We start from the raw sequence: 24771 nt of genomic DNA, 5'->3' as shown, positions 1-24771 counted from the left end.
CACGCTCTTTATTTGGGTGTTTTAGGAGGAGGCAGAGCTCGGTGTTCCCTGGTGTTCCCTGGTGTTCCCTTGGTGTTCCCTTGGTGTTCCCTTGGTGTTTCCTGGTGTTCCCTTGGTGTTTCCTGGTGTTCCCTGGTGTTTCCTGGTGTTCCCTGGTGTTCCCTTGGTGTTCCCTGGTGTTCCCTTGGTGTTCCCTTGGTGTTCCCTTGGCGTTTCTGGTGTTCCCTGGTGTTTCCTGGTGTTCCCTTGGTGTTCCCTGGTGTTCCCTGGTGTTCCCTGGTGTTCCCTTGATGTTCCCTTGGTGTTCCCTGGTGTTCCCTGGTGTTCCCTTGGTGTTCCCTTGGTGTTCCCTGGTGTTCCCTTGGTGTTTCCTGGTGTTCCCTTGGTGTTCCCTGGTGTTCCCTGGTGTTTCCTGGTGTTTCCTGGTGTCCCTCGGTGTCCCCCGAGGGCAGGGGCGGGAGGAACAGCGCCCTGCACCCCACATTCCCCCCCGGTGATGAAGGGCGGTGCTCTGGGTGCAGGGGGAACCCCCAAAAGGTTTTTCTGGTGCCTGGACAAGGGGCAGACAGTGAGAACATCTGCCAGGGTGCCCAAATCCGCCGGGTCTCAAAGCCTCCCTGGTGCTGCGGGCAGTGGGGGCAACGCTTGGAGACTCTCACGACACCCCAAAGCCTTTGACACAAAATTCCAGAGTTGGAACAGCACCAGGTTCCTGTGAAAGCGCGTTCCCACCAGGATGCCGCAGGAAATCCTGGGCAGAGGCATCAAACAACCCTTGGAGACTCTCAGCTCAGAGCAGAGCTTTAAAAAGAGCTTTAAAAAGAGCTTTAAAAAGAGCTCTGCTGCCTTCAGCAGGTCCTGCCTCCCTGCCCGGGGCTCCAGGAGCGCTGGGGGCTTGTCTGGGCTTTAACAGTCGCAGGGATGCTCTGGGAACCTGGCTGGAAACCATCCCAGCGCTCCTGAGAGCCTTTGCAAATCTCACCCAACTGCTTTTGCAGAAAATTCCAGACCTGGGGAAGCCGCTCTGGTGCTCAGTTACACATTAAAAACTGTCAGCAAACAGTTTTGTGCAAAGAAAAAAACCAAATTCCAAAGAAATGCACCAATGTGTGAAGTTCTCGTTTTTATAATTACAGACAAATCCTTAAGTAATCATTTAAGCACACACTGCAATCAGGTGGAAATAACTCAGTTGTTCACAAAATGGGTCTTGCGAGGAAATACAAGCAAAGCTTTATGTATTTTATTAGAGCAAATAAACTGCAAATACAAACAAGTACAATAAACAAAAATAAAATAAACAATATTAAAATAAATAAAAGTGCTCTAAAATGCAGGATAACAACCCAGAGAGGGCTGTTGGCAGCAATGAATATTATATGTGTAATGTTAGAAAGTTGTGCTGTATTAATTCTCTTAGGTAGTGTGGTAAATATAGTTTGAGGTTCCAACATAATGTTAAAATAGAGACTATGTATGTGGAGGGAGGTGTTGTTTTTTTGTTTTTTTTTGGAATGAGATACTCACTTTGAGGAACACCTGAATCTTCCAAAGAAAAGGAATTTATGGTTTCTTATCAGAAGAAGCGAATTTCTTCAGGCCTTGATGAGACCCAAAGATGCTGTGGGGATTAAAGGAAACAGATGACATACAACAGAGTTTCTTGTTTAGAATAGAATGTATGCATAACCATGAAGTATATATGAATATGCAACAAGTGTATTATTTTAAAGGTGATTCCTTTGTTCACAAGCCATGCTTTCTGTGACTTAGTGTCCGAGAGCATCTGGACGTCCGTAATTCTTTGCTTTTTATTGTCTTGTAATTGTCCTGACTGTAAACTTTATTACTCTAATTGTATTATTATTTTTATAACCATTTTATTACTATTAAACTTTTAAAATTTTAAAAACCAAGTGACTGGCGTTTTTCACAGCTGATGATGGACGGGCCGGTGCTACTGGTACCGGAGCCGGTGTGAGCCAAGGCAGCAGCGGAACGGCCCAACGGCGCCGGGCTGCCATTGCAGCGAGGGAGAAGGGATGGGGCAGGCTGGGACGGGCGCTGGCGGCTCACCGGGAGGGCCGGGCGCGGTGTGGGGCCCGATACCCCGCGGGTGTCCGGGCAGGGCGCGGGGCCGAGCGCCGCCATGTGCGACCCACGCGGGGCTCGCCGGCACTTCCGGGTTCGCCGGCCAGGACGGCGTCCCCGCAGGGTCAGAAAGCAGCGGAGCCCGGCGTGACGTTTACGTTTTCTTCCCTGGAGCATGCCGGGAACTGGAGTCTTTCCGTGTCCACGCTGTTGCATAGCCGGGCTGTGCTCGCGGTGCATGCCGGGAGGTGTAGTTTCGCTGCGCGGGCAATAACCGCATGCGCAGTGGCGCCCAGCCCCGCCCGGCCGGCGCCGCCCAGCGGCCGCAGTGGGAGCTGCAGGCGGAGCCCCCCGGCCGCCTCAGCGCCCCCGGCGGCGCCATCTTGGCGCGGGGTGGTGGCGGGGAACCGTCCGGGAAAAGAGGCGAAAATCCATCCCCGCTGCTCTGGAGCCGGGCTGGGAGTGTTCTACAGGGAGAACGGAGCGCTCCGGGGACACCTGAGAGCTTAAAGGGGCTCCAGGAGAGGGACCTTGGACAAAGGGGAATGGCTTCCCAGTGCCGGAGGGCAGGGCTGGATGGGTATCGGGAAGGGGTTCTGCCCTGTGAGGGTGGGAGGCGCTGGCACAGGTGCCCAGAGCAGCTGTGGCTGCCCCCGGGTCCCTGGCAGTGCCCAGGCCAGGCTGGACGGGGCTTGGAGCGATGTGGATTTGCTCTGCCCCTGGAGGGGACACCTGGAGCTGTTCCTGCCCATGGCAGGGGGTGGAACAAAATGAACTTAAAGGTTTCCACCCAAGCCATCCTAGGATTCGAAAACCAAACCAAACAAAAAAAAAAAACATAAAAAACCCACTGTGATTACACACAATTTTTTAAAAAATCATTTATTAATGCATTACACACGGCCAAGCACCACTTGATGAGGTGCTGGCACTCTGAGGAGACAGCAGCAGCAGCAGCGGTCAGTCAGAGCAGCTCCCGTCCACCCTGTGCCCGAGCTGTGCCCAGCCCACCCCTTCCACCCTGTGCTTGGGAGCAGAGCAGGCTGGCAGCACGTGTGCCACCTCCTCCAGCCACCCAGGGCAGATGAAGGCCCTTCCCTGCTGCCTCCCCCAGCCCATTATCCCAACCCATCACCCCAGAGCCGGGTACCCACCGAGAGAGATGCGCCGTCGGAAGAAGAGCTGTCCCCGGATGATGTCCTCGTCCTGCTCGAAGGGGACGTCCCCACTCACCATGTTGTAGTGTGGGGCTGATCAATCATCTATATCTTTATTAAGAAACCCATTGATTTTATAGACATTTATGATACAGATTTATAAAATCTGAACCCCTGAATGCGGGGATGATCTTACATAGGACAAAAGTAAAAGACAAAAGGCTCTTTTCTCCTCTGGACTAAAATCCTATTTATTTAAGAGCCACCTTGGATCCAGGTGATGCTTCAGGAGGTAACAAAGGCCAAGGTGTCTGGTGGAATCCAGAAGAGGAAAAAGAGACCGAAGGTGTCATCCAGCAGGGTTTTGAGCCCAGGGAAATGGGGGCAGAGCCGAGGGGCCGCATCCATTGGGATACAGGTGGGGAGAGGGAGGAGCAGACCAGGAGACACCACCACATCTGAGGGGGGAGACCATGTGATACCAACAGTGAAAAACAACAACAACTAAATAAACTATTTAGTGCAATACAACACAGATTGACCTAATTGGTCCTCCAGTCCAAACACCATCACCACTGGCTAATTAAGAAACCACCCTTTGGTACACAAATCTCCACAACACATTCCACATGTTCGCAATACCAGCTGCAGCAAGTGAAGATAAGAATTGTTTCTCATTCTTTTCTCTGATCTTCTCACAGATTTTCCCCAGGATGCCTGAGAAAGTTGTGTTTCTCTCTGTGGCCAGAGAGCTGCTGCCACATTGCAGAGCAGGACACCCAGGGACCAGATGGTGGCTGAGTGGCCGTGGTAGCAGCTTTTATAGAGATGAGATAACTGAGAGGTGTTTTAAAATATTTCATTCCATGATTAGTCTCAATGGAGGGTGACATAAGAGATGTAAAACTCAGCACCATTCTATCAGAAACCAATCTATTTCCTGGTTACAATTCCTTATAAATGGTTCTCAGCCTGTTAGCTTTTGCCACACAATGCTGCTATTTCTTCTAACACCAATTACCTATATTTTTACCCCATGTGGTCTTGTTACAATAGCTCTAATTCTTTGAAATATCTGGTCTTTTGCAAAGCCATATTTTGAAACTCGTTTAAACTTGTTTCTAGTTCATCCTCTCTCTCAGCAAGGTCATCTCTGTCCCATGGCCTTCCTAAGCCAGCACACCTTATCTCAGTGTTTGCATACACATATACAAGACTCTGTGAGCTTTCTAAGTTTTACAAGACTAAGTTTCTAAGTTTTGAGAATTCTTTGCAAATCCATTTCTCACAGCAGTGGAAGTGGCTCCACTCCAGGGGGCTGTGCCCCTGTGGGACACAGGAGCTCCAGACCCCAGCCTGGGCATCCCTGGGCGTGCAGGAGCTGCCCTGGGGCATGTGGCAGGACCTGCTGCCTTCTCTCCTGCCCCTGGGTCGTGGTTACCAACTCTGGGGTGTGCATTGGAGCTGGAAAAGGGCAATACAACCCTGGGGAAGACCTGGACTTTATATGCCAGAGAAAAACCCACCCACAAGTGGGGAAAAACCTGTGTTTATCCTCCCCTTCACTGGCCAAAAACCCCAATCGTGAGCCAGGGCAAACAAGGGGAGAGGAGCAGCCCAAGTCCTGTGTGCCTGCAAAGGAACCCAGACTGAGCCCAGGTTCTGGAGCCACCTCTGCTGCCCCTTCAGGGGTGTTTTTGTCACACTGGCTCCAGCTCCAGCCGCCAGCAGAGCCAGTGCAGGTGATGGAGGCTGTCAGCAGAGCCAGGAGCTCCTGTTTCACAACACCCATCTCTTGCCAAACTGCAGCTTGGCAGTGGATGGAGAATTAATCCCATCTCCCCCAGCCAAGGGGGAACCTCCAGAGCATGGTGGCCTCACCTGCACTTTGGGTCTGGAGGAATGTGGCACAACTGAATTCAACCACAGAATTGTTTAGGCTGCAAAAGACCTCTGAGATCATCAGTCCAACCTTTAACTGTTCCCCACCTCAGCAACTAGACCAGAGCGCTGAGTCCAGTCCTTTCCCGAACACAGAGTTCACCTTGCCCCGGGGCCAGGTCCACCAAGCCCTAGGGAGGAAGAAACCTTTCAGGACACGGGAGGGCTGGAAGCACTTGGGGAGAAAAAGGAATAAATATTCAAAATGCGGGGATTTTCTGCAAAGCCGCCGGTTTTGGGGGCTGGAACCGACGGCAGAGGGCGGCACGGGCTCGTCTCGGTGCCTCGGCACCGGCACCTGCCCGGCTTTCCCCGAGCCAGCGCTTTTTGTCCTTTCCTTCTCCATCACCTCCCGCCAGGGCACGGGGAGATGTTCGGGGGGCAGAGCGAGCCCTGCTTCTCTGACAACCAGCCCAGCATCTCCAGCAGCTTTCGATTCTGATCGAGAATGAAACTCGTGACAGAAGAATCAGTTCCTTTTCCCATCCCGAAGCTCAAGCAGAGAAAGGAAACTTCAGAGCTGGCAAAAAAATAGCACATTTGAGGGTACCCAGCTGCGAGGAGAGCACTGCCCTCCTGGTCGGAGGGGAATTAGCGAAGTTTCCAGGAAGGAGCTGGGTGGAGATGCTCACTCCTTCCAGCCGGAGTACAAAACCCCTGGGATATTTATCACATATTACACATCCAACAATGTTATCACAAATCCCCTCATCCCGTAACTGGGCTGCAAACTCTGGGAAATGGGAGCGGGAGTGGGGGCTGAGCACGGACAGTCCGTCTTTCCAAGAGTCACTTTTAGCATCTGTGAATTCCTTTGGTCCTGCCGTCCCCTCCTTGCGGCCAGGCTAGGCTGGCTTGGCCCTTCCTCCCCATCTTGAGGGCTCGATGCTTTCTGGAGTTTCCCCTCCCGCTTTTCCATAGCAATTCACCCATCATCTTCTCCTGCTCCACGTGTTGGCTTTATCAAGGTTTTGTTTGGAAACACCCTGCTAGAGCAACAGGGGAGTGACCCTCTGCCCTGGCAGGGTGGGGGGCTCATTGTCTGCTCTGCCCACATCCTGCTCGGCTCCCAAAAGGTGAGAAGACCCACCCGGAGGGTAAAAAAATCCAAATCCTTGGTGCTCACAGCTGCACCTTGATTTCGTCAGGCGTTGATTAAAGAGAGCAGGAGCCAAACTGGGCCAAATGGAGCCAAATCTGTGTGTTTTGGGGGGGATGTACACACACCTGGGCAGTGTGGGCACCCTACAGGGAGCAGCCTGGCACTGAGGCTTGGGCTGCCAGGGCACATCCGTGCTGCACGCTTGGCAGAGCACGGCTGGATTCCCTTGGGGCTGCTTCTGATGCTGAGGGCCCCAGCCCTGCCTGCCCATTTCAGGGAGAGAGATGGAGAATTTTGGGTGACCTGAAGTGACATTTTGCCACTCATGTTTCCCTCACAGCTTTCTCAGCGGGTGAGATCTCCATCCGGACACCCGCTTGCCCCTTGTATTCACACACGTGCCTCTGTGGTATTTGAGGGTCACTGAAGTGGCTGTTGCAGTTTGTAACAGGAGCTGTTGTTTCATTTTTGGGGTTGCTTAACCCCCTCCTAACTGTAATAAACCCAGTGAGTAAGGACACAACAATATTACCCTGGAGGTAGGGGGCCAAAAACTTGGAAAGAGATGAAAGAAACACTCCCATTACAGCTTTCAAAATATGTTTCTCTAGCTGAAGCTGCTAAATTTGACTCAACTTTACACGCTGGAAAGGTTTTGCGGTTGGTTTGGGTTTTTTTATGGTGAATAAGTGTTTTTTCCTCTTTAAAACCCCCACCAACTCGCAGGCTGAGTGATGCAGTTTCGATGTGTCACGGAGGCAGGGTTAGTGCAGATCTGCTCTTGGAAGAGTCATTGTAAACCCCAAAACATGAGACTCTGGTCTTGAGTGGGGCTCCAGGTGCCTGAAACCAGCACCTGGCCACCCTGGCTGTCCCAGCAGGGTTGGGGGTGTCACAGGAGGCCTGGGAAGGGACAAGTTTCACCCTGAGAGGGGGCAGGGCTTTGGTCTGAGCTCCTGCAGGATTCAATCCCCTGCCCAGGGGACCTGGGGACACCGAGGGATTAAAGCTGTGAGCTCCCGCCGCAAATCTCAGCCTGAGGAAAGAGGGCAGGGGAAAGCAGCTGCGCCCAAGCTCCACCACAAAAGATCTCCAGCGAGTTGGGTCACTGTGCCTCAGTTTCCCCACATGGAGATGATGCTATTGCCACACAGGCCGCTGGCAAAGCGCTTGGAGACTGATTTGCACTATTCCCGGGGAGTTGGAGCCCTGGGACATGGTTTGCTGATAATTCACCTCGACCTAAGACCTAAGGCAGGAGTCAAAAATAGCTCCTGTGACTCACTGTGCCAAGAAGGCCAAAGGGTTTGAGACAGTGCCTCGGGGACACCTGGATGTTTTCCTTAGGATAGGGAGGTGGTGAGGTGCCACCTCGGAGTTTCTGGCTCTTCAGGTCCCTGTGGTGAGCCCGGGCCCTGCTCCCCGGGTGATTTTCTCCTTGGTGCTCATCTGCCTTTCTCCAGCTGTGGCAGAAGTTTGGCTGTTGCTCATCTCCCACTCCCAAGGGATGTGTAAAACATAAATGTCCCTTTTGCTGCAGCTCCAGGCTGCCCTGGCTGGTCCTTCCTGCATTACCAAGCACCTTAGCTGGGGATGGATGTCTACAGAAAGGCACAGGTGTGATGAGTGCTGGCCTTTGAAAGACTTCAGTCATCCGTGGGTTCCAGTGCTCCCAGAACTGGCGTTCCAAGAGCCTGAAATCTCCTCCTGGTCCTGCTCAATTGTTTTTTTGTTGTTTTTGATTTCTGCATTGTGGGTGCTTCACCTGCTGACACAGGGGAGCAAGAAAAATTTGTGAAAGGGAGGTGGGAGAGCAGTGCTGCCTCTGAGTCACCTGCCAGTGGGTAACTCCTGTGTTTTCATCCTCTCCTATCTTATCTGATGGCCCCAAACTGAAGGAAATATCCCCTCAGTGAGGAAAAACAAGGGATGAAAAGGGCTCTTCTTTTGCCCAGGCCCTGAATGCAATGGTGATGGGCAGCCTGGAGGGGAAAACAAGCCCATCTTTGGTCTCCCATCACATCTCCCGTGAGCCTTTCCCTGTGGCAGAGACCTGGGACATGAGTCTGGTGGCTCTTGTCCTCCTGAGGGTGTTACTGCTCAGGAAAGCTGGTGCTGAGGGAGTCAAACATGTGCCGACCTTTTCCAGAGAGGCTTGGGACACAAATCTGGTGGCACTTGGACTTGTGTACGCATTGCTGCTCAGGACTGTTGGTGCACTGGGGAGCACACACGCATCAGTCCAACACGCAGCGCTTGGACAGGACGGTCCCCTGGGCAGCGGGATCTTGCTGGGGACACTCCAGCTCTGTCCCGTGCCTGAAGCACGAGCCGGGGGTGACAAAATCACCAGCCACAGGCAGAAGCCAAGGGACTATCAGCACCCAGCTCCACATGGGACCTGCTCAGTTTTCTAAGAAACACCGCAACAGTCGCGAGCGTTTACGGGAAGGGTGGGCCCGCAGCGAGGCCGCGATAGCGCTCTGCTGGTGCCGGGGGCACAGCGGCCACGCAAGGGGCGAGGGGACACCACGGGGTAGCAGGAGGTGTGGTGGAGATGTTTGTGTTCGTGTAAGGGCAGCTTCCTGGATGGTCTTGTGGGGAAAAGAAAGAGAGGAGGGTAGATCCAAACCACATCTCAAAATAGGCCTAAACTTTGACGGCGTTCGGAGCTGTGCTTCCTGCTTCGAGCAGCCTCAAGGAGATGAAAGATGCAGCTGAGTGAAATAGGAAAAAAAAACACCAAGAAAAAAAGAAAAAAAACAAAACAAAACAACTTAACAGTTTCTTCACCAAGGCAGAGACACAGAGGTGATAGCAGGTCACTCCACAAGGCTGGGATGTGGCTCCAGGACCCCCCATTCCCTCCTGGCAGCCCCATGGCTTGGAAAGCAGGACAGCAGAGCCTGGGGTGAGCTGAGGAAGGGGACTGCTCACTGGACATAGGGATATTTAGGAAAAAAGCCCTGGAGCAAGCCAAGGAAAGGAGGGTCCTGTTGTGTCAGATCTGACCTGGGGATTTGCAAAGTCACCTATAGAAATGGAAAGCTGCCCCTTCTCTGGAACAGACACAGCTCTGTGCATGAAGCAAAAGCTGCTCCAGGTCACGCAGAAACAGAGCTCTAAAATTCAACACATGTAAACTAATTTAAAAAAAAAAAAAAAAACCAAACCAAGATAAGAAAACACACAAACAAACATCCCTGAAGTGCCGCAGAGCTGGAAATGGGGTTTGACAGTTTGGAGGGCAAAAAACTCGACCGCTGTTGACTGATAGCAACTTCTCGTAATCTGGTAATCTGCAGATCAGCTTCCTCTGCTCCCCTGCGTTGGCCGAGCTGGAGGTGGGGACAGCCCGCTGGCAGCTTCCTGCACCCACCAGCCCCCGGCATGCAACACCCAACAGAGCCGGAGCAACAGGATCTGCCTTACCAAAATTGAATTTGGCCGACAACATCCGGCGTTTCGTAAGGGCGCTTTGATGTTTGTTTACTCGCCAGCTCCAGCACATGCTCCGCACCAGCCTGCGGATGAATGGGAACGAAAAGGGCTCAGCACCTCTTTGATCTCTCCCAGGAGAGCTGCCAGGAGCAGTCAGCTCTGGAAACACCCCGTAGAGGGATGGATCCGGCTGTCCCCGCGGTGCTTTTGACTGGCTGGTCCCAGTTGGTGCTGGGGTGGGATCTTTGGAGTCAAGTCTGGCTGGAGACAAGGTGCCTGGAGTAGCCGTGGTGTGGTCACTGGTACCCCACAACTCACAGCATATCCTCCACCCCACCCCGCAACAAAGGAATGGCTCCATCACAGCAAGTGTTTTGTTTTTATTTAAAACCGCATAAAAAAAATAAGATTTCTCAATTCCCCTGTACAATTTTAACTATTAACAAAACCCGCCGGCTACACACTTGGTTACAGGTACAGACTGGACAGTGCAGACAGCCTGGGCCAGACCCCCCTCCCCAGCCCAAAAAACCAGACACCCGTGGAAAAACCCAAATTCATCTGCAAACTGAGATCTGCACGTGGCAAGGAAAGAACAGCACCCACAACTATGTACACAGACAGCTGGGGAGAAGCAGCCACCCCACACCTCCACCAAACATCCAATGGAAACACTATGGGCCCGGGGATGGACACAGGACAGAAACAGAGGGAAAACCCGAATGGAAAACCGGGGGATCAGCAGCTGTAGAAGCAAGGCATGGGCTGGAAACCCACATGGATTATAAATAAATAAATAAGTTATCCTAGCGGCTAGAACACTTCCTTTAAAAACAAACAAACAACAAATTTATGAAAATAAATTAAAAACAAAAACTGGAAATGAGAAAAAAGGCAAAATGTTATCACTATTCACAACTGTACATCAAGCTTTGCTCCTGTAGAACTATGTACACATTTACAGCTGTTGGTTTGCATTGTTTGTGCATTCGTGAGGGCACAGAAAAGCAAAGAACCCCAGAAAACCCGTGTGGGATGGAGGCACAGGAGGCGAGGCATAACCCACTTGGTTCCCAAGCATCTTCTGACCCATTTCCTTTTTTAAAAGGGTAAAGGAACTATAGGCCCAGGCGAGTCTCAGAAAAGCAGCACTGCAGGAAAAGTCAAGTCTTTCCTCCAGTACAGCTCAGATCAAACAGAAGGCACACAAGCACGGGGACAGGGAGAAGGGACAGTAAGAAGGGACAGCCAGTTTGCCACAGGCCCTGCCCTCCCCACAGTTTTCCCCCATTGAAGCTTTTCTTGCAGTCAGGTCATCCAATTCAGCAGGTCAAGATGACACTTGAGAGCCTCCAAAACCAGTCCAAAAAAAATTATTGGTAAAATCTCAGAAGAGACAAAGTCGTTCAGATGGAGTCCAGGACAGCTGGCTTGGATGGTGGCTACCAGAACTTGGAAGAGCAGGTCCTCAGCCCAGCTCCAGGGCAAGATGTGCACGTTCCCATCTGAGAACATCTGAGGATCCTTGCTCATTGCTATGGTCAAGATGAAAAAGTCTGGTTTTCTTTGCTTCTTATGACCAGGAGCTGCATGCAGCTGTTACTTGTCAGGCTCCTGGATCAAACTGTGCAGGTGGATCTCAGCTGGTTCCAGGTGAATATCCTGCAGCCAAGAATGGTTGAAAATGTCTTCCAACGACGGCCTGTCCGAGGGGCGCATGGACAAGCACCACTTGATGAGGTGCTGGCACTCTGAGGAGACAGCAGCAGCAGCAGTGGTCAGTCAGAGCAGGCTCCCGTCCACCCTGTGCCCAAGCTGTGCCCAGCCCACCCCTTCCACCCTGTGCTTGGGAGCAGAGCGGGCTGGCAGCACATGTGCCACCTCCTCCAGCCACCCAGGGCAGATGAAGGCCCCTCCCTGCTGCCTCCCCCAGCCCATTATCCCAGCCCATCACCCCAGAGCCGGGTACCCACCGAGAGAGATGCGCCGTCGGAAGAAGAGCTGTCCCCGGATGATGTCCTCGTCCTGCTCGAAGGGGACGTCCCCACACACCATGTTATACAGCAGGACGCCCAGCGACCAGATGGTGGCTGAGTGGCCGTGGTAGCGGTGGAAGCGGATCCACTCCGGGGGGCTGTACACCCGCGTTCCTGCGGACACAGGAGCACATCAGGCCCCCGCCCGAGCATCCCTGGCCATCCCCGGCCATCCCCGGCCGCCCGAGCATCCCCGGCCGCCCGAGCATCCCCGGCCGCCGGCGGCACCGGCGTGACCCGCCCGCCTTCCCGCCAGCACGTGACTCTTGTTTACAAACTTTGGGTTGTAAAAGGGAAGCGCCGGTGCCAGAAGAGGGCAGCAAGGCCCGGGGAAGGCCCGGCCGTTACATGCGAGGAAAAAAACCCACCTACGGGTGGGGAAAAACCACGCCTTTCCCCCCCCCGCTCCCCCGCAATGGCAAAAAAATTTAAAATTATAAACCAAGGCAAACAAGGGGAGAGGAGAAGCCCCAGCCGCCCTTCCACACCTGCAAAGCAAACCCCCACTCTGCTCCCCCCTCCCCAAGGTGTTTTTGTCACGCTGGCTTCCCGCGCCCCAGCCCGAGCCAGGCTGGGTGACGGAGGCTGGAGGCTGTCAGCAGGGCCGGGAGCCGGCTCCCGTTTCACAACATCCTCCCCGTGCCAAACAGCAACTTGGCAGCAGCTGCAGAATTCATGCCGTCCCCCCCCCCGCCACGGGGAAACCTCCGGAGCCCGGCCCGGCCGCGCAACGCCCGGCACGGGGAGTGCACCCGGCTGTGGGCTCACCGTCAAACTGCGTGTAGAGCGTGTCCTTGAGAAAGGTGCCGGAGCCGAAGTCGATGAGCTTGAGCTCGCCCGTGGCCAGGTCGAGCAGGATGTTCTCGTCCTTGATGTCGCGGTGCAGGACGCCGCAGTTGTTGCAGTGCCGCACGGCCTCCAGCACCTGGCGGAACAGCCCCCGCGCCATCTCCTCCGGCAGGAACCCCCGCTCCGTGATGAAGTCAAAGAGGTCCTGCGACGACTCCGGACGCTCCATCACCACCACGAAGCTGTCCGGGAGCTCGAACCAGTCCAGGAGCTGGATGACGCCGTGGAAGCCAGAGCCCACCTTGTTCAGAAGCACGATCTCCAGGGGCACACGGCTGCCGCCGGGCTGCGGGGCGACCACGCTGCCATCAGCGGGGCTGAGCTCCCCTCGCCCGCGGCAAGCCCTGGTGTCCCCTTCCCCGCACCCACCGGTCGCGGGCATCCCCCCGCCCAGGGGATGCTCCGGTGTTTCCCTGCCCGCTCCCGTCGGTCCCTGGCATCCCGGTGTCCTCCCGCCCGCCCCCATCGGCGCTGGGCATTCCCCGGCCCGGGCTGCGCCGCGTCCCCCGGTGACCCCACAGCCGCTCCCCCCGCGCCGTCCCGGCTTCCACCCTCCCGCGTGTCTCTGCTCATCCCCGCCCGTCACGCCTCGGGTTCTCCCGCCGGCCCCGCTCACTCACCAGCTCGCCCCACTGCGAGATGCGGTCCCGGGCCACGCGTTTGATCGCCACCTGCGAGCCAAGGGAACGGCGGGCTGAGCTCGGCGCCCGCCCCGCCGAGCCCCCTCCTGCTCCGCCCGCCGCCGGCCCCGCCACTTACCGGGGCGCCGTCCGAGAGGCGGATCCCCGAGTAAACGCTGCCGAAGCCGCCGCTCCCCAGCAACGGGCCCACCCGGTACAGCTGCTCCAGCGGCTCCTTCTCCTTCCCTGCGGACGAGACCCGCCCGTCAGCGCTCCGCCCGCTGCCCCGGCCGGCCCCGAGTCGGGACGGGCACCCCGGGGACGGGCGTCGCTGACCTGGCTGTAGCTTGGCGGGGTGCAGCTCGCCGGCGGTCCCGGAGCGGAGATGCGCCAGCGAGGTGATTTTGGAGAGCAGCATGCCGGTGGCGGGGCCGGTGGCGGCACCTGCGGCTCCGCTCCGCGCCGGGCAGGGCCGGGCAGGGCTGTGAGGGCGGCGCGCGCGCGGGGCGGGAGCGGGCGGGGAGCGCGCGCGAGCGGCCGCTCCGCGCGAGGCCCGGCCGCGTGTGGCGCGCGGCCCCCGCCGGCCCCGCCAGCCGCAGGGCCCGGGGGCGGGGCCGCACGCCCGGGGGGCGGGGCTGCGGCGCGGAGCCACGCCCCCTCCGCCGCACGGCGGCCAATGGGGAGCGGGCGCGGCGGCGGCGCGCGCGGGCCGCGCGGTCACCGGGCCCCGCCCCCGCCCCGCCCCCGCCGCGCTACCGGCGCTGCCCGCGAACCGCGGCGGCCCCTCACGGCCCCGCACGGCCCCGCACCGCCCCTCACGGCCCCTCACCGCCCCTCACGGCCCCGCACGGCCCCGCACCGCCCCGCACGGCCCCTCACGGCCCCTCACGGCCCCGCACCGCCCCGCACGGCCCCTCACAGCCCCTCACGGCCCCGCATCGCCCCTCACGGCTCCTTACGGCCCCTCACGGCCCCTCACTGCCCCGCATCGCCCCTCACGGCCCCGCACGGCCCCGCACCGCCCCGCACGGCCCCTCACGGCCCCGCACGGCCCCTCACGGCCCCGCACGGCCCCGCACCGCCCCGCACCGCCCCGCACGGCCCCGCACGGCCCCGCACGGCTCCGCACCGCCCCGCACGGCCCCGCACCGCCCCTCACGGCCCCGCACCGCCCCGCACCGCCCCGCACCCCCAGCGCCTGAACTTCTCCCCTTCCCAGTAAAAGTGGCCGTGTGGCCCTTCCAGCTGCGGACTCTTCACTAACATCCTTATTTTTTTACGTTCCCCCCACCACCGTGTCTTTTTTCCGCAGAAGTCGCTGGCTGAGATGCCTCCCCGAGTTCCAGAGATAAGATAAATAATTTACTGGATGGAGATCTCTGATTACTCACTCTATTAGCATTTGGAGCAAAGAGCTCCAGCCACTGGGAGCTGAATTATTCCAGACAAAGCCCATCTGGGTTCCTGCTCCTAAGCAAGTTCCTGGCATCCCACACATACTTGTGGGATGAATTGCATGAAATCGAATGGGGTTTACTGGAAATGCTTGTGAGATCCTGTCCCGTTTAGTGTTAAAAAAAAAGGATTAAATAGAACCAAGATGCACCCCCAAAATGGGGTTTGGAGCTGCGGCCCAGCCCTCGCAGCGGCCGGGAAGGACTCGCCACCACCACTGCCGCTTTTAGATTTACCCAGAATGTGACACATCCTCTTTCAGGACCTGAGCCAAACAAAAACTGGAAAATCTACCTTCCGTTTTACCCAGAAAGTGACATTTTTGTCTAGGGAAAAGTGTGGAGAATCTGATGCAGCGGTTCCATTCCTCTTTGTTTAAAATATACAATTGTTGAAAATATTTTTTAATATATTGTTGTTGCAATGCGAGGTGATGCAAGCTGAGAGTGGGGCAGAGGGGCAGGCAGCGCCTTTCTCCTGCCTTATTCCCACCCGACGCCAGGGCACATTTGGGACAACTGGTTCTGCCAGTCGCTGCTCAGCCGTGGGATGAGGTGACTTAGCATTTGGCCCCGAACTCATTATCAAATTCTTTGCCAGGATGATGAAAGGCATCGAAGGAGCTGCCCTGGAAACCTGTTGACAAACAGAGCTTGCCCGGAGCGGCCGGGCTTTCCCGGGGCTGCCCATCCCTGACTCCTCGGGAGAAGCAGCCCTGCCCAAACCTGCTCATTAGCGTCGGAGGGAGCAGCGTGTCTTGCAGCCGGGATGAGCTGGGCCCCAAATCATCCTGGTGTGTAAACCTAAACCTGCCCAGCTGCTCCTTTGCCCCTGAGTCAGCGGCAGTCTCTTCCTGCTGGCCCTTGGATCGGGGAAACCCCTCCCGGCAGGCGAGGGGAGCTCCCTGCTCCGTGTCCTGCCAGGCAGCCACGCTTCCCGGCCATATCCATCTCTTTCCAGATTAACCCACCCAGGTGCATTCCTGTTCCCAAAATGACCCCAAAGCAGGGCCAGGAGTCACCCTCAGCCCTTTCCACGCGCTCACCTTTCCCCTGCCAGCCCGGGTGAGGCCATGGCGATGTGTCACACATTCAAACCAAAATGAAACAAACCCCATCCTGTTGCTCTCACCCACTTGGCCCTCATCCCTGGGGATCCCTTCTTTCCCCAGCCCTCTTCCCCTGGGACCAAAGCCGCCGAGGATGAGGATGGTGGGTGCAGGGGAGCAGCCCACATCCACAGGGATATGGGGATGTCCTGCGGGTCCTGCCCCTGGCCATCCCTGGAGCAGCCCCAGTTCTTGCCCTGAGCCCTCGGGGAGCACTTTGCAGCCCAGAGGAGACTCTGCAAGGCTTGCAAGGAGGAAAAACCCAACCAGGGCCATGCCTGGGGAGAAACAGGACCCTGGGGTGGCATATGGAGCTGATGGCAGGTCTGGGGGAGAGGAGCTCCCAGCAGACATCAAAAGATCGGTTCTGAGCCCTGCAAACAATCCCGGCAGCTTTCAGGCTCTTCAGCGGCATTCCAGTCTAACCGGGGCTGCCTTGCATGATAATCAGGCTTAATTACTGCTTTATCGCTTGATTGCTGTGCTGGGCCCTTGGAGCTGCAGTGTTGCTTTCGCAGTTTACTTTTTGTATTTCCTCCCCCTCGCCTTCCCCGCCAGCACAATTAGCAAATAGGTGAAAACGGGGAGGGCCGGGGCGATACCAGCGGGGAGAGAGAGGCTCCCCAGCAAGGCCTGGGGTGAGGGGTGATAATTCAGGTTTGCACTGATGTCCTGGAACAAACCAGCAAGGTCAATGCCCCGCCGGGAGCGCGGGGAGAAGCCCCACGAGCATCCCCCGGCGGATGCGGGAGCGGGGCCGGGAGGATGCGGGGCCGGGAGGATGCGGGGCCGGGAGGATGCGGGAGGATGCGGGGCCGGGAGGATGCGGGGCCGGGAGGATGCGGGAGGATGCGGGAGCAGGAGGATGCGGGGCCGGGAGGATGCGGGAGGATGCGGGAGTGGGAGGATGCGGGAGGATGCAGAGCCGGGAGGATGCGGGAGGATGCGGGGCCGGGAGGATGCGGGAGGATGCGGGAGCGGGAGGATGCGGGAGGATGCGGGGCCGGGAGGATGCGGGACCGGGAGGATGCGGGACCGGGAGGATGCGGGAATGCCGTGACACACGAGGCCTGTGGTTCTCCACCAGCAGCTTTGAGTCACTGTGTGACCTTGGCTGGGTCTGCCCGCGGCTCCCGCGGCTCGGGCTCGGTCGCCCGTGGAACCGGCTGGCCCAGGGCGTGGGGCGAAGCGTGGCACCGACCCGGGGGAAGCCCGAACCCTTCCTCATCTCTTCCCGATGCTCTGACGGGCACCCGGCCCTGATAGAACGTGGGAAAAGGGGATTTGAGGCATCTCAGCGATGCCCACTCCCCCACACAGAGGGCACCGAGCCCTTTGCCCACCCAGGGCTTCTCCCAGCCTGGCAGTGGGAGCCCGGAGGGCAGTCGGGGAGCGAGGATGCTCCCACCTGCAGGCAGTGAGCACCCTGGTGGCACCGGCCGGGCAGCGGCACTGCCCTCGCCCAGCAGTGTGTGCCACCGCTGGGACACCCCCAGTGTGTGCGGGGTGCTCAAAGTCACCCTACAGCCACAGGAAGGTGCTCTGGGGTCTCACATGTGGCAATGCAATAAAACAATAAAACGTGTGCGTGTTCCTCGTGTGGCAGTGTGGGTCAGGGACATCCCTGCAGGATGACACTGGTCCCGGGGTGCACAGTGTCCCCCGAGAGAGAGAGGAGGGCTGGGCTCCCGTGGGTTTGGATCGTGAGTGCTGCTTTCCCTCCTCTCCTCATCCTCAGCATCCCCCCAGACCCAGCTGGGACCACAAGGCAGCGGTGACAGCTTGGGGACCACACGCCACATCCTGGGGCACAGGGAGGAGAAAGGTCCTGGCTGGACTTTTTGCTGCAGTTCCCCAAAACCCCCTGAGCCCCCACAGGACTTTGGGTGCCAACTACCACTGGACAGTGATGGGACCTGGGAGTGGGGCAGGAGATGTTGAGACCCATCCTGTTCCCCGGCAGGAGCAGCCGTGGCGATTTGTTCTTAATAATTGTAAATATTTTTGGGTTTTTTGTTGTTTTGTGGTTTTTGTTTGTTTAGTTTGGTTTGGTTTTTTTTCCTTTTTTTTTTTTTTTGCGGTTGTTTTGGGGTTTTTTTTGTGTGTTGGCTTTTTCGCGGGCTTTTTGGGGCGAGGTGTGCGGGGAGGCGGCAGCATGGCTAATCTGCTTTGTGAATAGAGCCTCACAGGGGGCGGCGGAGGGGATCGGGGAGGTGGAAGGAGCCGCATATTTGGGATTCCATCATCTGGGTGGGCTCCTTCTCCCCAGACTCTCAGGATGTGGGAAATGGAAGATGAAAGGAGCTGCATTTCCAGCCTCTCGGGTTACAATGTCTAAAGCAGAAAAGGGTGGTTGGGGAAAGAAAGAGGAAAAAAAAAAAAAAAAGAGCTGGGGGGTGGCGGGGGGAGTGGGATGCTACAGGGAAACCTGGGTTGGGAAATGGCCCGGGTAGGTTGGGGCAGGGAAGGGGGCGGCTGGGGCCGAGCCGCTCGTGTTTCACATCACGTCAGGGCTGAGGAATTTCCTCTGCTCTGGGGGTGCCTCGCAGAGAAAAAGGGGGAGGCTTTAAGGTTAGCTGGGGATGCATAATAGCCAAGAGAGGGATTAGAAGTGTTACCCAGGGGCTGCTGTTTACAAGCAAACCCTCCTGCCGAGAGCAGCAGGGGAAAGTGGGATGCATCGGGGTGATGGTGGGGTGGTGGATGTGCCACCCACATCCCTTCCCCGAGAGCACAGCGGGGTGATCCCCCTCACCCCCTGAGAGATTTTCTCCCCAGCATCAGCGGGGTCCCAGCAGCCGGTCCCTGGCACACGTGGCGTGTCCTGGGTGCCCGGCCTGGCTTCCCCACGCTGTCCTCCTGTGGCCCCAGGAGGTTTCCCACCCTTCTGTCACTCGCCCTGAGCTGCAGACACCCACATCATCCCCCTGCACAGGCAGAATCCATGAGAGGGTTTGTGTCACCCCCTGCAGAAAGAGCAGGGAGAAGGGATATAAGGAGTGGGGAGGGGGCACAGTGCCCCAGCCCGGGCCTGGGGCTTGTACCCTGCTGAGTGATGGGAGCAAACCCTGGGCCTGGGCATCTCCTGGCATCATCTCACCACCTCCTGAGCTGGAGCCCAGGTTTTGTACCAAAACACTTCATTTTCATTTCCCCTTTATTGTTATCCGGGGTGATGCAAGGTCAAGGTGAGGAGCAGTAAAGGGCATCACATTTCTCCTGTGTTATCCCATATCATCTTAGGACGGCTGGGAAGGGATTGTTGCAGGGTGGAAGAGCAGCCTCCAAGCTGGGCCCAGGGAAACTCTGGGATCCAACCCGGCTCTGCACCCTGGGATAATGACAGAGACGCTGGAATGCGCTCTGGGCAGCTGGGCTCCACTTGCAGGGGCTGTTCTCCCTGATTTAACCCGGGGAAACTGAGGCACGGGGAGGGGCCAGGAAGCCCCTGTGAGGCTGGAGTGGGGAAATTGGCAAATTCCACCCCAGAAAGAGGATGAAAGGGCAAGGGGAAGACTGGAATCAGCTGGGTGCTGTTTGGAGGAGGCTGTGCTGGTGCACCCGCACTGTTGGCCCAGGTGAGCCCCCAGACCGTGCCTGGGGGCTCGGACCTGGCCCAGTGACAGCACCAGGGACTGGCACCACTGGGGGGACAAAAAATTCATCCATGCCCGTGGCTCTGGCTGAGTGCAGCCCCACCTGCCCCGCTTAACAGGTTTCTTCCTGCAGAGCATTTGCACAAAAAAAAGCACTTTTTAATGGCCCTAGAACAAGTGTTGGTGGCTAACTGTGGACAGGAGGGTGCTCAGCTCTCCTCTTCCCCCTCCACCCTGCAAAACCCTGCCTATTCCCAGGTACATTCCTGGCATTGCTCCGTCCTGGAGTGCAGGGAGGGCCCTGACCCCCTGAGCATGGGAAAAATGCCTGTCTGCGTGCGGGAAAGGAGGTGCAAATAGTGCGGGGTGAGGAGGTCAGCCGGGAAATCCCTTTCATCTTCTGCCGGGCCTCTGCCGACACGGGCCGTGGGGAGAGCAGGAGAGGGTTTTGTCTGCAGCTGGCAAAGAGGAGCTTCCCGGGAGGCTCCTGCAGGGAGGGATGCTGCTTCCGAGCTGGAGGAGGCTGAATCCCCACGCGGAGTGGAAGGTGTGGAGGTGGGCTGGCCAGGTCACAGCGGCGACCCCCGGGATGGGCGATGGGTGGGGAGTTTGTCCCCTTGCGCAGCTCAGCGGTCACCGAGCCCTGCCACAGGCGAGGGCGAGGGGGCAGAGGGGCACCCCCACACCCCACAACACCCACAGCACACAGGTACCAGCTCTCAGGGCAGCCCAGCTGGTGACACAGAGGTGCCTGGGTACATCACTGTCCCAGAGTCACCCTAGAGAGCTCCGAGTGCCAGAGTGACCTGGACTGGTGCTGTCCCATCCTGGAGAGATCCCAGTGCAAACCCATCCCCATCTCAGAGCTGACACTGCTGCAAAGGCTGGGCCTGGCTCTGCACCTGGCTGCTGCAGCAGGAAAAAATCTCCTGGCACACGCACAATAAAAGGCAGGTCTTGCCCTCCCTGTTTGGCAAAAACCTCCTGAGTGGAGGAGGAGAAGGGGGGAGCCCCTGAGGAACCCATGAGATTCTGGGACCGTCCCATCCTCTGCCACAGACCCGCTGCATTCTGTCCCTCCTCTCTATCTCTGTATCCCACCCGGACAATTATAAACCTCTCCCTGCGGTTTGAACTCCTCCATCTCCCTCCCAGCAGCACCCCCCGGGCCATCGTCGTCATCACTGTCACCTGCCCTTGTTGGCCAAAGGAGGAGTCCCAGCGCAGGGCGGCCGTGCCGAGCCGGATCCAGGCTGGCTTCCAGGAATTGGGGCTGTGGGGGCGGCTGTGCGTGCCAGCTGGTGCCTGGGGTGGCATCATGTCCTGATGTGCCCAGCTCCCATCCACACGTTTCCTAAAGCACCCACTGCTCTGTGGGACTCGCCTCTCCCTGGGGGTTGCCACTGCCTTTCCCCAGCGTGGGACGAGGGCTTCTCCTGCCTGCACAAAGCAGATGGTAGAACACGGACTAACAAGATCAGAGATTAATCTGCACTTTGCTTCCAAATCTCATAATCATGTAATTATTCCCAGTATCGGGGAGGAGCAGGCTCCGGGCTCCTGCTTCCTCCTGGGCCACTTTGCACGGCAGGATGGTGTCGGGGGTGGGATCCTGCCTGGCTGCTGCTGCAGGGCACCAGTTACTGCGGTGGGACTGCCCAGTGTCCTACTGGTTTGTGCTCTCCAGTGTTGTAACTCCAGCTCGGTGTCCAGTGCGAGGTGCTGGGAGAGGCCCAGGGGTGTGGGAGCAGCAGCTCCCCATCACACCCCACATTCCCATCCAGCCTTGCTCCGGGGTTAGGGATTATCCACTTTGTGCTGGGGCAGCCCAGTGAGAAACACATCCCAGAGCGCCTTCCCACAGCCCTGGCACGGCGCAGGAGCAAACCCAGCCCAGTGACTCCCAGTTCCTACCAGTAAGAGTCCCTGGGGTGGAACTGGCTACTGCTGATGGATGCTGCTCTGTACCCAGCACAGGAGTCAGGAACTGGACTACTGCTGGTGGAACTGGGCTACTGCTGGTGGAACTGGGCTACTGCTGGTGGAACTGGGCTACTGCTGATGTGATGCTGCTCTGTACCCAGCACAGGAGTCAGGTGGCATCAGCACCATCCCCTGCTGCCCCAGCACTCTCTCTTGCTTTTGTGGGAGAGGAAACGGGGGGAAAATCCTGCATTTAGGGCAGCACGTGTGGCCATCGGCTCCGAATTTCTGGGTGGCCGTGGCAGGGCCCCATTATCAGCAGGCTGGGGCTGTTTGCTGGAAAAGGGCGGCAGCGGGGCTGGGTGACCCCACACTTCCTTCCTTTCCTGGAAGCCGCTGGCTGCGAGCGTGACGCCCGCGCTCTGATAACCAGCTGCTTGCACAACGCGGGCACAGGGCTGAGCCGGGCTCACTCCCTGCTCTGTCACCATCCTTCCCGCCCAGCTTCCATCCCCTGCCTTCCCTGCCTCAGTTTCCCCCCTTTCCAAAGTGGGAGCACAGACCTGAGTACAGCAAGAGTGAGGGTTAGTGAGGTGGATATGTGGATATGGATATGCACACTGCAAGGTGTAATACAATGGATTGGGCCTCAGCCTCACTGTGCATCCATCCATCATCCATCATCCATCCATCCATCATCCATCCATCCATCCATCCATCCATCCATCCATCCATCCATCCATCATCCATCATCCATCCATCCATCCATCCATCCCCCATCCATCATCCATCATCCATCCATCCATCCATCATCCATCCATCCATCCATCCATCCATCCATCCATCCCCCATCCATCCATCCATCCATCCATCCATCATCCATCCATCCATCATCCATCATCCATCCATCATCCATCCATCATCCATCCATCCATCATCCATCATCCATCCATCATCCATCCATCATCCATCCATCCATCCATCCATCCATCCATCCATCCATCCATCATCCATCCATCCATCCATCCATCCCCCATCCATCCATCCATCCATCCATCCATCCATCCATCCATCACCCATCCATCATCCATCCATCCATCCATCCATCCATCCATCCATCCATCCATCATCCATCCATCCATCATCCATCCATCCATCCATCCATCCATCCATCCATCCATCCATCCATCCATCATCCATCATCCATCCATCATCCATCCATCCATCATCCATCCATCCATCCATCCATCCATCCATCCATCCATCCATCCATCCATCCATCATCCATCATCCATCCATCCATCCATCATCCATCATCCATCCATCATCCATCCATCCATCATCCATCCATCCATCCATCATCCATCCGAGCAGTGAGGGCTGTGCTGGAGGCTCCCTTTGCAGGACTGGGGGGCTGAGGAGAAGTGGGGGCTCCTTCACCACCCTGGGAGTGCCCAGGAAAGGGCTCCTGAGCTGTGCTGAACCACGGAGCTGCACCTGTGGCCGTGCACTCTCTGGTCCCCCTGTCCCTGGGTGGACAGAGGACCTCAGTGCAAGGTGCAGGATGGGACAGGAGTGGGTTGGGGGTTCTTGGTCCCCCTGTGCCCAGGAAATGACACTGAAATGCAGCCCTGAGCAATGAAATCTGCCTTTGGAGGGGAGTGGCAGGCAGGGTCCTGCCTCAGTCAGGTGTACCCAGCCTGTCCCTCCCTGCGTGGTGGCAGGTCCCTGCACGCTGCAGGAGCCACCACCACGGGTCAGGGAGGGACAGGCTGAGGGGGAAACTGAGGCAGTGGTGGGAATGCCATGACTTGTCTGAACCCTCTGGAAAGAGACCCAGCAGTCCTGCCTGCTCCTGGATGCTGCTGGTTTGCAGCTCTGGGAGCTGCGTGCAGCCAGGCTGGTGCTAACAGGGTTTGGCTGTGGGCTTGGAAACCTGGCAGGGGCTGGTGCTCAAATCCTCCCAAGCCCCATTGGGATCCACTCTGCACTACCCTGTGCAGGGCAAAGGATCACCATCAGGCTCTGGGGTTCCAGGGTCCTCCCTGCGAGGCTGGAATGGCCAAGCTGGGCTCCTCAGCCTGTCCAAGGAGGAAGTTTGCAGGGTGGATTCCAGCAGACAGGTAAACAGCGGCCAGATGGGACCTAGATACCTGCCCAGAGCCACCCGCCGAGCTGGGTTTGCACAGCCCCGATGTGTATTTGCTCTAGGGAGGGCTTTTCCTTCTGCTGGACGTCAGCAGCGGTGCCAGGACGTCACCCCAGCAGCCCTGGCCAGGTGCCTGCATCCGGGGTGCTGCTGTGGCCAGCAGGGCTGGGAGGATGCACCGCTCACAGTGCCACTGACCCACAGCCTCACCTCCCACAGCCAGGTGCCAACAGATGCCCAGGGCTCCTCTGACATGGCCAAAAGGGCTGTGGGTCTTCAGGTGGGTCCCTGGCCTCACTGGAACCCTTGGCAGCACAGCAGGGGTGAGGGGCTGCTGCTGACTCGCCGGCTCAGGCAGCAGAGGTGGATGGCAGAGGGCTCCAGGCACGCCCTGGCACACGTGCTGGAGCACCTCTCACCCAGCCCTGGTCTGCAGTGCCACCAGGAAGCTCCTGGCTCTGGTTGTGAGATCCTGTCTTGGCTCATCCAGCTTGCTCAGCTCACTCTTCTGCTGCCACACCCAGCCTTGCCTGCTCCCAGGTGAAACTGAGGCGCGGGGATGGCAGGAGGGATGCAGGGACATGGAGTGAAGCTGCCGAGGGAAGGGAAGGTCAGCGAGCATCACCCACCCATGGGACCACAGCACCCTCCATCCCGGGTGCTGCTGTTTTACCATCACTCCCAGGCAGGGGATATTCCCAGGCTTCCATCACTCCCCCATCCCTGCAGCCGAGGTGGGACAGCTCTGGGGCTCGGTGCCGCTGCAGCATCACCGCATTTCCAGCCCTTTGCGTGGTGATGGATGATGCAGAGCCCAGCCCGGAGGGCTCCTCCGGACAGCACCCGCGGGAGGGGAGGCTGCTCCCCCTGCCTGCCGGGCCACGGAGGGGAAACGCCGGGTCAGGACCCCGCCAGCGTGTGTTTACCGTGTCAGGAGAAGCCGTAAATTCACTTGGTTTAATTGAAAGCCGGTGCTGTGGGTTTGGCTTAATCCACCCTTCTCCTCCTCCTCCATTAGATAACGTCTCGCTGAAACCACTTTGCAAGCTCACGGCATTCCTGCGTGCTGAGCACCGGGCGGGCCACGGCCACCACGGGCCACTTGGCTGCTGCCAGCTCCGGTCCCCGCACTCATCCTGCCCCGCTCCCGGTCCTGCCTGCGGAGAACTGACCCACTCATGGCAACATAGCAGGATGGCTGCAGGTGGTGGGATGCAGAATGGTGCTGGGGAAGCACCCTGAGGGAAGCCAGGAGCGGATTCAAAGGGCTGAAGCTGAAAAGATAAAGGGAAATTCTTTGGGT

At 57.7% G+C, this 24771-nt stretch overlaps 1 protein-coding gene and 1 long non-coding RNA gene across 3 annotated transcripts; both read right to left on the bottom strand.

The window, feature by feature from the left end:
• Positions 1 to 1112: 1112 nt before the first annotated feature.
• Positions 1113 to 2251, bottom strand: LOC140680688 (uncharacterized). The gene is made up of 2 exons (XR_012052058.1): positions 2077 to 2251; positions 1113 to 1621 (listed from the first exon to the last, which is right to left on the bottom strand). It is a non-coding gene; the product is annotated as an uncharacterized lncRNA (long non-coding RNA).
• Positions 2252 to 10092: 7841 nt separating this feature from the next.
• On the bottom strand, positions 10093 to 13823 carry PIM1 (Pim-1 proto-oncogene, serine/threonine kinase). Of its 2 annotated transcripts, XM_030291980.4 has the most exons (6): positions 13574 to 13791; positions 13377 to 13483; positions 13238 to 13288; positions 12537 to 12903; positions 11706 to 11882; positions 10093 to 11483 (listed from the first exon to the last, which is right to left on the bottom strand). In XM_030291980.4, exons 1-6 carry the CDS (start codon positions 13653 to 13655, stop codon positions 11332 to 11334), a joined length of 936 nt encoding a protein of 311 aa, XP_030147840.2. In that variant the 5' UTR covers positions 13656 to 13791; the 3' UTR covers positions 10093 to 11331. The 2 variants fall into 2 exon arrangements, with proteins under 2 accessions (XP_030147840.2, XP_030147839.4); XM_030291979.4 differs by having other exon boundaries at positions 13377 to 13823.
• Between the last annotated feature and the right edge of the window lie 10948 nt (positions 13824 to 24771).

The sequence above is a fragment of the Taeniopygia guttata genome, chromosome 26, assembly GCF_048771995.1.
Source record: "Taeniopygia guttata chromosome 26, bTaeGut7.mat, whole genome shotgun sequence".
In the NCBI taxonomy this organism is placed as follows: domain Eukaryota; kingdom Metazoa; phylum Chordata; class Aves; order Passeriformes; family Estrildidae; genus Taeniopygia; species Taeniopygia guttata.
Note: the sequence above shows the minus strand (reverse complement) of the source record. Positions and strands in the feature narration are given on the sequence as shown.

Bases quoted from the DNA above. Each gene is read 5' to 3' on its own strand.
- PIM1 (XM_030291979.4), bottom strand. From the start codon at position 13,655: ATGCTGCTCTCCAAAATCACCTCGCTGGCGCATCTCCGCTCCGGGACC. The intron at 12,904-13,237 runs GTGAGTGAGCGG...GTCGCCCCGCAG, and splicing joins TCTCGCAGTGGGGCGAGCTG to CCCGGCGGCAGCCGTGTGCC. The intron at 11,883-12,536 runs GTGAGCCCACAG...CTGTGTCCGCAG, and splicing joins GCTCTACACGCAGTTTGACG to GAACGCGGGTGTACAGCCCC.